Here is a 12172-nt window from a genome sequence, read left to right on the forward strand (position 1 = left end):
ATTAAGACCAGTGTTGGCCACTGTCGTCTCCCTGTTCCTGCCTCCCTCCTGTCATGCCCTGCCCAGTGGCTGGTAGCGCTGGTACCTTGGCGATGTCGTTGATGAGGTCTTGGTAGCGCTTCTCGGGGCTGATTTTGCCCAGCTCGCCCAGGCGCTTCAGGTTGCCCTGGATCTTCTCCTTCTTGCCCTCCAGGGTGAGAGTGTCATCCTGCACCGGCTTCTTCTGCTTCATCTTCTCAGGCGTCTTGGCATCCCGGATGGCTCGGCGCTGCATGGCACGCTGGTACTCTGCTTCCTGGGGTGCGGAACAAACAACAGTCAAGATCGGCCTGGACACATGACATTTCCCCTCCCCGTTTCATGTTCCATGAGGCGTCCAGACACGTAAATGAGACCTGAAGTTTTCCCCAGGGGTGGCCACTCACTTGCTCTGCAGCAGCAGGAGTCTCCAAGATCTCAGTAAGAGTCTCTCCAGGTTGGAAGCGGATCACATCCACTATGAGCCTCTTGGTACTACGGAGAGAAGTAGGGAGAGGGAAAAGTGTCTCTCACTTTCATGGCTTCAGAGAAAGCATTGGTCAGTCTGGGGCAAGGAAGCCATGCTCGAAGAGGCTCTGTCCTCAGTTCTGTTAAGCCCATCCTGCTTCAGCACATCATTATATTTTGAAAGATAAGGAAGAGGATAAAGGTTATTCTAGGCTAAAAACAGGAAGAATTTTAAACTTGATAATATTTGGCAGGTGAATCAGAACATTTAAGAGATTTTACTTCTTCTAATGAAGATATGGATGATCAAATCACTGCACTTGCACACCAAAGAAGAGAAGCACTATACTAAATCAGTTCTTTTCAATGCCCGGTGTGCGCTGGTGCCCTACTTTAGCAAGAGCGTCTTGGCATCCATCTCAGCATTCTCACTGTCCGGAACATCAAACTTGTTGGTGAGTGTGAGGGACACCTCCGTCTTGCCCAGCATTTCCTTGTTGGGGTCACTGGCAGGCAGTGTACCTTCACCTAGGCCATGAAGAACAGGGCAAGGTCAGATCATCTTCTCACACTAATGTGCAGCAGAGACTGCATCTTATTGACAATGGCAGATACTCTGTAGTCCTCACCAATGAGTGACTCTATGGTAGGCACCTCGCCCAGGTCCTCCAACAGCTCATGGATGGGATCGTTATGTTCGGGGGCGATGGCATCCTGATGATCCAGCAAGAGCTGAAAGTAAAGAGACAAAGAGATGCTTGCATGTGACTGAGATGGACACGAAGATAGGAATTCTTAATCAGTCCCATTGACTGCTAATAGCTGTGAGCACGAGGCACGTGTGAACATGGCTGGCACTGACCGTGTGTGTGTTGATGATTTCTCCGATGGAAATGTAGATGACAGGCTTGGTCAGCGTGACCAGGTCCGAGTACTCATCCACATTGAACTTGTCTTCCAGCGAAGGGACGTCACAGGCTGCCAGCAGGAAACGCCTGTAGTGGGCGACAAGAAGGACAAGGGACTGAGAGAGGGCAAGACGAAGAGAAACACAGATGCCATATCAAGGTGGTAGGGCTGAGCAAGCAGAGGATGGGAGAAGGAGAACAGTGAGAAGAAGGGCAAAGACAGCAGTTGAGATTAAAGGATAAAAATTAACAAGCAAATGAGGTTCATACAAAGGCTTGGGCAAAAGAAGATTACACAGAGACCATCCTGCTGGAAAAAAAAAACTCTAATGGAAAATAAAAACTACCATAAGTATCCAAAAAATATGTCTCCTTCAATCTATAAACATTATTAGGATTAAGTGTGTGGACTTAGGCTGTGTGCAGGTACAGATACTGCAGAAACTGAATGGGGGTTGTGTTAGACAAGCAGCCTGTCAGGTGGGCACGAAGGAACGGAGGACACACCTAAATTTCTGGTAGGAGTTGCTGAGGTATTCATTGATGGGGTTGAGGTGTGCGTTGTCTCCTAGAAACATCTTGTTAGATGCCGCGTGCTGCAGCATTTTGGCGATGGAGCCCAGGTTACGGCGCTGGTCAGTGGTCAGCTGTCCTCCCGCAGACAGGTCAATGATGTCAAAAGCATCTGGTGCCACAATAGCAGGGTTCATGTAGCGGTAATACAGCAGGTTCCCCACGATCTGAAATACACAGTGAATCAGTGACTAAGTTGGACGTTTACAATCACAGGTCTTCTGATTGCAGCCAAAGCAATTAACTGGCAATGCACACAACCAATCTCTGATCATATTCTCTGGCTAACTCATTGCTCATTGCCTGTTAGCGATACAGGTCCATTTGCCGATATCCTGACGTGTGATTCAAAATAAGACAATCTATAAACAACCTAACACCTGATATTGACATTTCTTCACTTCAAATAGGCTTACCATTAGCAACATGGACAACTTTTAGGTTGTCACAGACTTCACTTCAGTCACACAAATGATTACAGTTTGCTCAACAATTACTGTGGGAAACAAATGCCAAGAAGAATATTTGCCTGAGGTAGTGGTGAACAGCAGCACTGTGTTCTGACTGAAGTGCCTTTTATTAGTACACGTCTGTAGAGTCTTTTTTCTTTTACCATGCCTGTGATGTGTTTCCTAGATGTCTGTGTGTGGCTGCAGAGACTGACAGATCTCACTGGTCTTGTAGGAGCAAGGGTGAAGGGACAAGAGACATGGGCAGCTGCTCACCTTTCCTGTGCCAGGGCACTGGAGTACAACACATCCCCAGAGGCAAGCACAGGCAAGTGCAGAGAGGACAGCTGGAGCCGAGAAGAGAGAGAGAGGGAGGGAGAGGGAGAGGGGAGAGGGGGAGGTGGAGATAAAAAGAAACAGCTCACAATACAAAAAGAAGGGAAAGGTGTAGACTGTGAGGGAAGCACAGTGTGGGGGAGATGGAACAGTGCCTTCTCCCCACAGATGCTGGGGTGAAAGTGCAGGTAGGGACAAGCAAGAAACTAAGGTTGAGGGTGCAGTCAAGCCTGAGAGAACCTCTGGTTTGCCTCCACTGACATTTTAGGCACAGCCCAGGCAACATAGATCGTGTTGTACAGCAAACAGTGGGTTTCAGGAGTCCCATGATAAAAGACAGTCAAAGCAACGCCCCCCCCTCTCCTCTAGCATATAAACTACAGAAACTTCTTTGAAGAAAAGCATCGGCCTGCACATTAAGAGGGAGTGAGTAGTTTTTATAGCCAAGAGAACTAAATGCAACACATGATATACGTATTTATACATTTTAAAAAATGGTCATGATCTGAGCTTGCCTCCTTACACATTACACTACTGACAACTCTTAATCCCTGCTTGGAAGGGAAACTCCCTGAACTAAATGAAGTTTGTACCTGGAGGGAATCTTCAGAGTAAGTTTATTTTAACCTTTATTAAGCACAATAGTTAAAATTAAGTTGATTTAACTTCTCACGTCTCTATACATTTATATCCAGATGCATAATTAACACATTCATTACACACATATTTGCAGACAGCTGAATGGCACCTTTTGCTTTAGTTGCATAGATAATGGAAAATCTAACTACAGAGCTGATTTCCTAAGCTGTGGAAAGTACTGGCATTATGTTCCTCAGTCCTGTGTGGTCTGGTGAGAACTGCGCCCACTCACTGCTGGGCTTGCTACAGTGTTTAACAGACCTTCAGCAGCTCATCTTCGGTGGCATCTGGGAACTTCTCATGTAGCGTGTCCTTCAGCACCTTGGCAATGAACCGCATCCCGTATCTGTAACAGAGCAGAAATATGCAGGGTTCATGTATAGACAACATTTTTTCCAATGATTCTTCCCCATTACTCCACCTGGGGATGTATACGTACGGTATTTTGTCCACTGAGACAATAATTGCAGACAGGAACTTGTCCGTGACGGTCCTCATGTTCTTGATTGACGCGTCCAGCCTGGTACGCACCTCTTCATGAGCCATGGCCTGCTCCGGAGTCACGTCGTAGGGCAGCTTACTGTCAACACGCCAGGTCAAGTCAGAACAACACGTAAAACCTCCTTCTTCCAGTCTAACGTTAATCCTTAACCCCAGACCTAGTCTTAACCCTAACGCTAGTATTAATCTAGCTCTACCCCTAGCTCCAACCTGTGGCCTACCCTTCGCACTAACTTTAATTCTAAACTTAATCTTAGACCTTTATTGTTTTTCCAAGTATTTGCCTGGAACTGACCAGTTTTTGAGACCTGATTAAAGACTTCCATGAAATAGAAGATTAAAAATCCATGATGCGATTCCAAAAATTCCAAAATGTGAACTATTCTGACAGAACCAGGGCTGATCATGCAAGAGCTGGAGCAAAGAGCACCTCTCACCTGGCCTCGCCAGTCTGAGACTCCATTTGGTTAACCCAGCTCTTATAGATGTCCACAGGGTCGGTTTTGATGTTCAGCGTCTTGTCGTCCATGATCTCCTTAACCACAGGGGACAAGATCTGGCGCAGAGCGTTCTGGCCGCGCGCCCCACGGTTGAAGCTCACCACCATCTTAATTACCGTGGGGTTCCCGGTCACGATCTCCTGGATCTGGTCCACTTTTGACCTGCACACAAACCCCAAAGAAGTTCATTACTGGACCTCTACACAGACACGTGCATCACAAAATCAGATACAGGTATTTCTCATTGAACTTTGTGGCTTGTAGTACATGTTGAACTTAATACGCAACAAGCTATATGTAATATAGGAACAAGTAATAGGTTTATTCCATGATGAAAAGAGAAGAAAGAAAACAGCCTTCCTTGGAGCCTATGTATGATGATGCAGCTAGACACCTATACAGAATATATATATATATGTCCATGATTACATTCAAGTGACAATATTGTTGATGAAGCTAAAATGCTACAGCTGAACTGAGAATTAAAAAAAAAGACCCATCAGTTGAAAGCAATGTACATCAATGTCAATGTTTTAAAAGAGACTGTGTACTCCACAGGAGAACTAGAAAATAGTTGGAAGTGTGTCTCCTAGTTTAGAAATCATCTCCACTATAAAAGCAAAATTTATTTTTTGGAAACCTTTTGCAAATTTATTTTTTGCAATTCATAAATCACAAGGACAAAGGCAGCAGTGCTGCTTGGCATAGAAATCTCTTGCTGCGCTGTCTTGCACCATTCTTTGATGGGAGCTGATGCAGGAAGAGGCATACAGTAGACCCTTGCTCTCTTACTTGATTTCCTCCTGAAGAGCAGTCTTGAAGAGCTTGAGAAGCAGGTACTCCTCCCGCTGATTGGAGGCGTAATTATAGAGCGTGAAAATCACAGAGTCCATGAACTTGGTAGACTTGTTCTGGGGCATCTGGAAGATCAGCTTGGCCAGGTAGGTGGGGTTTGTCTAAGGGAAGCATGGAGAGGGGCATACTATGAACCTCCTTTGTCATACCACAACACGCTAAAACATGCCAGACAAGGAGAGTGCTCTTAGGTACCCCTTATTTCAGAAGTGTGTGACTAATTGAAACCGAAAAGGGTTGCAGAAGTTAACCGAATTCTATTCATTTGACACTGCAGAGCTTTTAAGGACAATCAGATATGACAAAGTGATTAAGCGTCAGTTGTTTTTCAGAGGTATTTGGTGTGCAGAATACTTAGGCCAGAGGCCCAGGGGTACAGTTATAAAGCACTTCCCTACACATTCTACAGTGTAGGTTTTGAGAAAAGGAAAAATAAATTCTTAATTTCACAAAACTCAAAATAAATGTTTAAAATGTACCCTGTGTGTGCAAAGGTCTAAAATTAGCTAAACGCAAGGATATGTCTGATATATAATAGCTTTATAGTTTTTTTACCTTCATAGGTAAATAAACAGGACTCAACAGGAAATTATAGTCAATGTCTGCAGTCAGTGATGTATACCTGAAGCAGGTAGAAAAGATACTGGTAGGCTTCCAGCTTGACTCTCTTCTCCTTGCTAAGAGCCTTCAACCCTCCCTTCTGCTTGTTCATCATCAACATGTCAGACAGTTGGTCCTTATTCTTCTTTGACAGTTTCTTGCTGTGAGACACCACTTCCTGCACAGGAACAGAACACAAACACACAAGAGTCACTGCTGGCTCTTGCCACTAGGGGGAGACACCTACAATACCGTGTGAGTAAGGAACTGTACTGAAGATGTGGCAGTGGATAAACACACGAAGAGCTATAGGAATAAAAACTATCTTTATGGCATGAAGACCGATATTAAAATTAGCCTCTCACTAACTTCAAGAAGAACACATTACAGACAATGCAGTTTTATTTTATTGAAAATACAGTTTTTCTGGGCATTTTCACATTATAAACAGTCCAGGTTTGGTGCCAATTTTGTAGTCCCAATGTTAAGTATTAAACAACTGTTAAGTGTTTGCAGTCAAGTGGCCCTGAGTACTGCAAAGTAACTGATAAGACACTACGCCCAGGCAGCCTAAGCAATGGATCTGTACCTGCAGGGTGATTTTGTTTTTCACCAGCAGGCCGATCTTGATGTCCATGAGGTTCAGGTCGTTCTCCAGCTGCTGGTTGGAGCGGATGTTGGTGACCACCTCCTCGCGCAGCCTCATCAGCTCCAGCTCCTCCTGGAAATCCTGGTCGCTGTGGTCCAGCAAGTGGACAAACTTCCGCACCACCGCCATCGGGGGGTCCTCGGCGCTGACTGGACAAGAGGGCGAAGAAGAGGAAGGAGGTCACGGACGGATACGACATGGAATACTATCAAACGGAACAGGAGATGGGGGGAAGAGACCAAGAAGGGAAAAGCAGGCATGTGAGAGAGACAGCAACAGTGAAGAGAGCAGCATAGACCTTCAGGAATAGAGGGAATGACTTCAGAAAAAAATGCATAAAAACAGTAATTCTAAAACACCGTGTTGCTACATCTGTATTTAGCAGAATCATACATACATTGAAATACAAGTGCAAATGAAGACTAAATAACTGTAGCGAGAGCAGACAGAGGTTGGATGCAGAGTGCTGGCTCTTGCTCCTTTCCCATATGGATACTCACTTAGAGTCTTGTAGTCATCCCTAGCTTTGTTGGCTCGGATGAATGCCTGAATCTTCACAATTTCAGCCATCTGGAACAAACATAAACGGTCAATATATGCAAGTATTCATACTGAGCCAGTGCGGCACAATAATGATATGGCATCATGGCATACTCACATGGTCTCTGAAATATTTGAGGCGGTCCTGGTACTTCTTCCGGGCTTGATACATCCTCACCTTTGACTGGATCTGAGGGGAGAACCACCATCACTCACAGGCACAGACCGACTGCAGATCTGGCTGCAGACATTCCTACAAACACACCCACATACCCAGGGACACGAGACTGAGACAAAACCATGCAGCACCACCCAAATGGCGTTTAAGCAAAAAATACTGACTTTTAACTCAACAAAAGCATGAACAGGCAGACAAAAAAAAGGACATGCCACAAAAACTGAGTGAGCTACCTTGACAGCCTCCTCACTGTGGTCCTTAAGGTACTGCTTCCTGTCCTGGAACTTCTTCCTCTGCTTGTGTCCTCTCCAATGGGCCTGTTAGAAAGAGTCAACACATCAGTACTGTCTAAATTTGGTTTCTTTTGCAGCTATGAACCTGCACCCAGATAAAAAGACTAGTGCATAATTTCCTGTGCACTATGTCAGAGGGACCTAAGCCTTTGTGCACGTACTGTACTGTACAAACAGCTGAGAAAGGTCAATGTGGCCCCTCGCCATACTAAGATGGTAGCACGCACAGATGCAGCGGCTGATTCTTGTCTGGAAAAAACAGCGCCTCCTCAGCACCCTGGAATCTACTTGCACCCACTCCAATTCCAGAAACTGTGTTTATATCCTCCCGGTGTGTTGTATATATTGTCTTATGTATTTGCCTTGTAATTTGCACTACCTGCACTTGGCACTATGTGTATCCTGTCTACAATGTCAGTGTCCTGTCTGTATTTGCACTGTGGACCAGGAGGAACGATATTCTGTTCCACTGTATACTTGTATATGGCTGGAATGACAAATAAACATGAACTTGATCTTGTGTGTCTCACCGTGTTTACAGCAGAGACCTGTAGGTTAGAGGGCTGTACCTGGATGCGGGTGATGGCCGGGTCCTGGGACTTCAGGTAGCTGAGCCGTTTCTTCAGGCCGTCCCTCACCAGGAAGCCCCGACAGCGGGCCTGCAGCTTGCTGATGAGGCTCTCGTTGGCCAGCCACAGCTGCTCCCGATTATAGGCGCTGGTCACTCCAGACACCACCGACTGAGAGCAGCGATTGTGGGAGCGAGACAGAAAGAGTAACAGTACGTCAACTCACTAGTGGTATCATTTGATCCAAACGTGGTTTTAATAATGATCCCCACGTAAGGCTGCGTCTGCTGGACACGCTAAAAAGAATACAGACAGATGTTTGTTTTGAAACAAAGTGTTCTCCTCGTCACTACCAGAAAAAATGAAATAAACTCCTGATACCGGCTTCACTTTACTCTTTATCACCTTCTTACTTCTTACTCTGCCCCTACCCTCCTTCTTGCCAGATGCCCACCTGGATCTCCTCCTTGCTCAGCTGGGTGTTGTTCTGAATGAAGTTGGGGGGCTCATCCCAGCTGCCCTCTCTCGTTTTCAAGTTGAAGTAGTAATTGTGTCCCCCCTTCACCCAGTTCTTCATCCACTCACTGCCGTTGTCACCTACAGGCAAGGGAATGGGACAGGACTGGCTTTTCACCAAACCTCGGCTAGAAACAGATTTAGCCTTAACACTCTGCATTGTTTAATAAAGAGCTGACATTAACTGTGAAGCAAAAGTACCCAACTATAAAGGCATTTTTAATGACCACATTAGGAGCTTGTACCATAAAGAGACTAACAAAAAGACATTGACTTTAACCATGCAACCCAGACTCAGGTGAAACAAAATGAGCACTTCTGTAAAAATACTTGGACAACCAACTGCCACTTCCTACGTTCTTCAGACAACTCTCACCTTCTGTCTTCTTGTCCTGCTTGGCATTGGCGAGGTCGTTTTGGTAGGTCTGGGCACACTCAGGGGTAATGCCATACAGCCCCGAACTGGGGCAGCGGAGGGCTGCCAGGGTCTGGGGGGCATCTCCTTGTTCCACTGCCTCATTGATGGCCAAGATTGCCTGGGAGACTAATGGAGCATGAGCAAGAGAGAGAGAAGAGGAGGTGAGGAGAGAGCTGCAGAGATCTTATCCACACACGGCCCCCCAGAAACACGTCTCTGAAACAGCCCCGCTCCCTCAGTTTTACTGGGTGGTTCAGATCAGAGTAAGTTAGTTAACAGTTCTCTGTGTATACTGAGAGACCTATGTGAGACTGGATAGAGAACCACAATGTATCACGCAATTTCACAACTTTTTCACAAGGATTGATATTGAACTGTTGCATCCCACTCAAAAACATAAAAAGCCTTCTAGTCTGTCATGTGAACAGATCTTGGGTGTAATAGAGACAACAACCACTCCCTTTACCAGTGCGGGCCCAGAGAGAATAACAGTGTTGAATGGACAGGCGGTCAGTCTGAGTCGGAGGGTATGGTCTTACACAGCAGGGCATCCTGGGTATCTTTATTGGAGGTGTGCACAGTGTCCTGGATCTCATCCAGCCACAGCACAGCTGAAGGGTCCTGGGTCTCCTGCAGAGAGAGATGCACACAGTCAAGGGGGACTGCAGTCCCAATTTCTCAGCCTGGCTACAAAATCTCCATAACAAAATAAATTAATTGAAATTCTAGAAAAAAAATACAAATTTTGAATTAAGCACAAAACGTTGAACTTTGTCGAAGTACTGTAAGTCGCAGTGTTGTCGCAAACCCCTAGTCTCGCCATGGGCAAGAGTGAGAGTTTGCGTGAATCGTGATATGGAGCAGCCCTTCTTGCTCACTAGTCACTGTAATGCAATGTACGAGCGAGTAAGTAATGCAGATGGCATTTAACATTTCATTGTTTCAACGTGATCTGCAGGCAGAGTTAACATACACAGTTGTCAGCAAAACTGTCTTGAAGTCAAGAGCAATATTTCGAGTAGATTAAAAGAAATGTATTTACAAGCCTGCTTGTTTATAGTGCCATATGGCTGCAACACCTGACCAGAAGTTTTATTTCCTCGTTCTGAATAGCAGAATATGGCGCTGCGCAGACCTGGAAATTTCAGCTTTTTTGTGATATAAATTGGAGGTTTCACAAGTTACTGTGTACATTTAACTTTTATTGTGGTTTGAAATGCATTCTTTAATGCTGATTCCTTCTAACCCCGAAATTTTAAATCAGAATTGCAGTTCCCCTTTAGTAAAGGACACAGAAGCTTTACAACCATCTAATCCATACCGAACCAGAAGTGCTCCGTTCATCCATCAGTGAGCAGTGAACACACAAGTAAAAATGAACTGGGCACTCTACAGGTTTGCTGATAATGACAAGCATGAGATCAGTCAGCATCAAAAAAGACGATGTTACTGTGGTTGTAAAAAGATGCGACAACCTTACGAGACTGTTGAGACTCAACAGTATGAGACTTCTGTGTTACCTTCAATGGCACTTCTTTACTACATACAGAAATATACACCCCCAGGATTTTTTTTAGCGTAGCGTGAATTACAGTAAACCCACCCCCAATGCAGGATCGTCTGACATGGATTAGATTTTACTAAAAAAAAAAACAGAAAAGAGTAGAAACAAGAATGTGCTGAACATGAAAATTCAGACTAGATGTGGTCATATGCGGTCCACCAAAAGTAGTATTTAACAAGTTGTTGCCCTTTTGACCCAAGTTCTGAAAACGGCTTATGACTGGGAGGTCACGCAAACAGTATCATGATGTTCAGTTACCAACTTTCACTATTTGTTCTCGTCTCTCTTGATGCAACAAGTTTAAACCAGAGCAATGTATTCCAGACAGCTGTACCAGGCTTGAACTACACCTCTGTTTCGACTGATCTGAATCGAGAGATCAATAACTCGGATTCTCCCAGCAGGGCTAACAGGTGGCACTTGCTCTTCTTAAATGCAGTAAAGTATTTTTCGTATAATGAGAATGTTTTAGTAATGAATCTACACGAGTAGCTGAATTTTTTAAAATCCTGTACAATAAGGATAACAAAACATTTGCATCCCCCTCAAATTAACTCCGAATCCCACTTTAGCACAGACATGAGGTTAGGTAAGTATGAGATGAAGCCAAATCCTTTTTTGATGTTTCCAGGTACTGTGTTGATGTCACCTTAAAAAAAGACTGTCCATTAAAGTTAATTCCTTCTATTGTAAATATCTGCTGTTACTGTTAGTCGAGGAAAACTGACAACTTTAGAAATTAAAATCCAGTGTGTGTTCCTTGAGGAATCAGAAGAGTTGTCAAGATTTAAGTTGGGAGAAGAGCTGTTAAGATGGATGTTGATCACATTAACTGAGCGTCCATGGTCAGCTTAAATATTTACTGGTTCAGCAGTAGTTCAGAGATCTATTGGTTACAGAGCTTCTGCAGTGAGCACAAATGTCATTTCAGCCTGGGAAGGGATGCTGTAATTTTCCACTGGCCAGCTGACCACAGGGACTGAATCACGGTCTCCTTCAAGTGGCTTCTTAAGCTCTAAATCTTCCTAATTACCCATTCATTGAGTATCTCATGACACCAATACACAAAATACTATTGGTGATAAAATACTACCAACAAATATTACAGGATGTTTACTTTGTAACTTGCCCAAGGTCAAAGGTTCTACACTTCAGAGTTGGATGATGTGGGCCAGCTGCTACTCTGGGATGGATTAAGAATAAGCAAGACAAGCATGAAAAAATTATTTTAAGAAACTCTTGTCGAACTGGCTCTCAACTATCACTAAGCCGCAGTTACAAACATTTGCCACCAGATGGCGCCTGCAGCGTGTGTAAATGTCAAGCGCTGCCTGCTGAGCTTGGTTTCCGGAATGAAAACAACTGCCTGCTGATTGGATGAAACACAGAGCCCTCTTTGTGCAACCCCCCCACCCTCCAACCTCCTCTCTTCTGAGAAAATATGGCCTGTAGTGGACACAACACACTCATACTCACTTAGTAGAAGTGAAAGACAATCTGTTGGTGCAGACAACAGGCTCAAGTCTCCAGCTGGTGATTAAAGCTGATTAGATATCAGGGACAGTGGATGGTACATGCACTAGAAACATTATGTATTT

General features: G+C 44.7%; 1 protein-coding gene across 1 annotated transcript in view; it reads right to left on the reverse strand.

The window, feature by feature from the left end:
- Positions 1–12172, reverse strand: part of iqgap1 (IQ motif containing GTPase activating protein 1) — a 45889-nt gene that overhangs the window by 3645 nt on the left and 30072 nt on the right. Inside the window, exons 16-34 of the mRNA XM_006628772.3 lie at positions 9550–9640; positions 8969–9136; positions 8531–8673; positions 8077–8247; positions 7448–7531; positions 7155–7226; positions 6997–7066; positions 6437–6645; positions 5870–6025; positions 5185–5348; positions 4330–4554; positions 3831–3971; positions 3653–3737; positions 1902–2134; positions 1349–1481; positions 1116–1218; positions 879–1014; positions 426–513; positions 86–295 (exon numbers count right to left, since the gene is read on the reverse strand). Of these exons, the coding sequence (XP_006628835.1) occupies positions 86–295; positions 426–513; positions 879–1014; positions 1116–1218; positions 1349–1481; positions 1902–2134; positions 3653–3737; positions 3831–3971; positions 4330–4554; positions 5185–5348; positions 5870–6025; positions 6437–6645; positions 6997–7066; positions 7155–7226; positions 7448–7531; positions 8077–8247; positions 8531–8673; positions 8969–9136; positions 9550–9640 (2682 nt within the window). The remainder of the gene's footprint in view (positions 1–85; positions 296–425; positions 514–878; positions 1015–1115; positions 1219–1348; positions 1482–1901; positions 2135–3652; positions 3738–3830; positions 3972–4329; positions 4555–5184; positions 5349–5869; positions 6026–6436; positions 6646–6996; positions 7067–7154; positions 7227–7447; positions 7532–8076; positions 8248–8530; positions 8674–8968; positions 9137–9549; positions 9641–12172) is intronic.

The sequence above is a fragment of the Lepisosteus oculatus genome, chromosome 5 (genome assembly GCF_040954835.1).
Source record: "Lepisosteus oculatus isolate fLepOcu1 chromosome 5, fLepOcu1.hap2, whole genome shotgun sequence".
Lineage (NCBI taxonomy): Eukaryota > Metazoa > Chordata > Actinopteri > Semionotiformes > Lepisosteidae > Lepisosteus > Lepisosteus oculatus.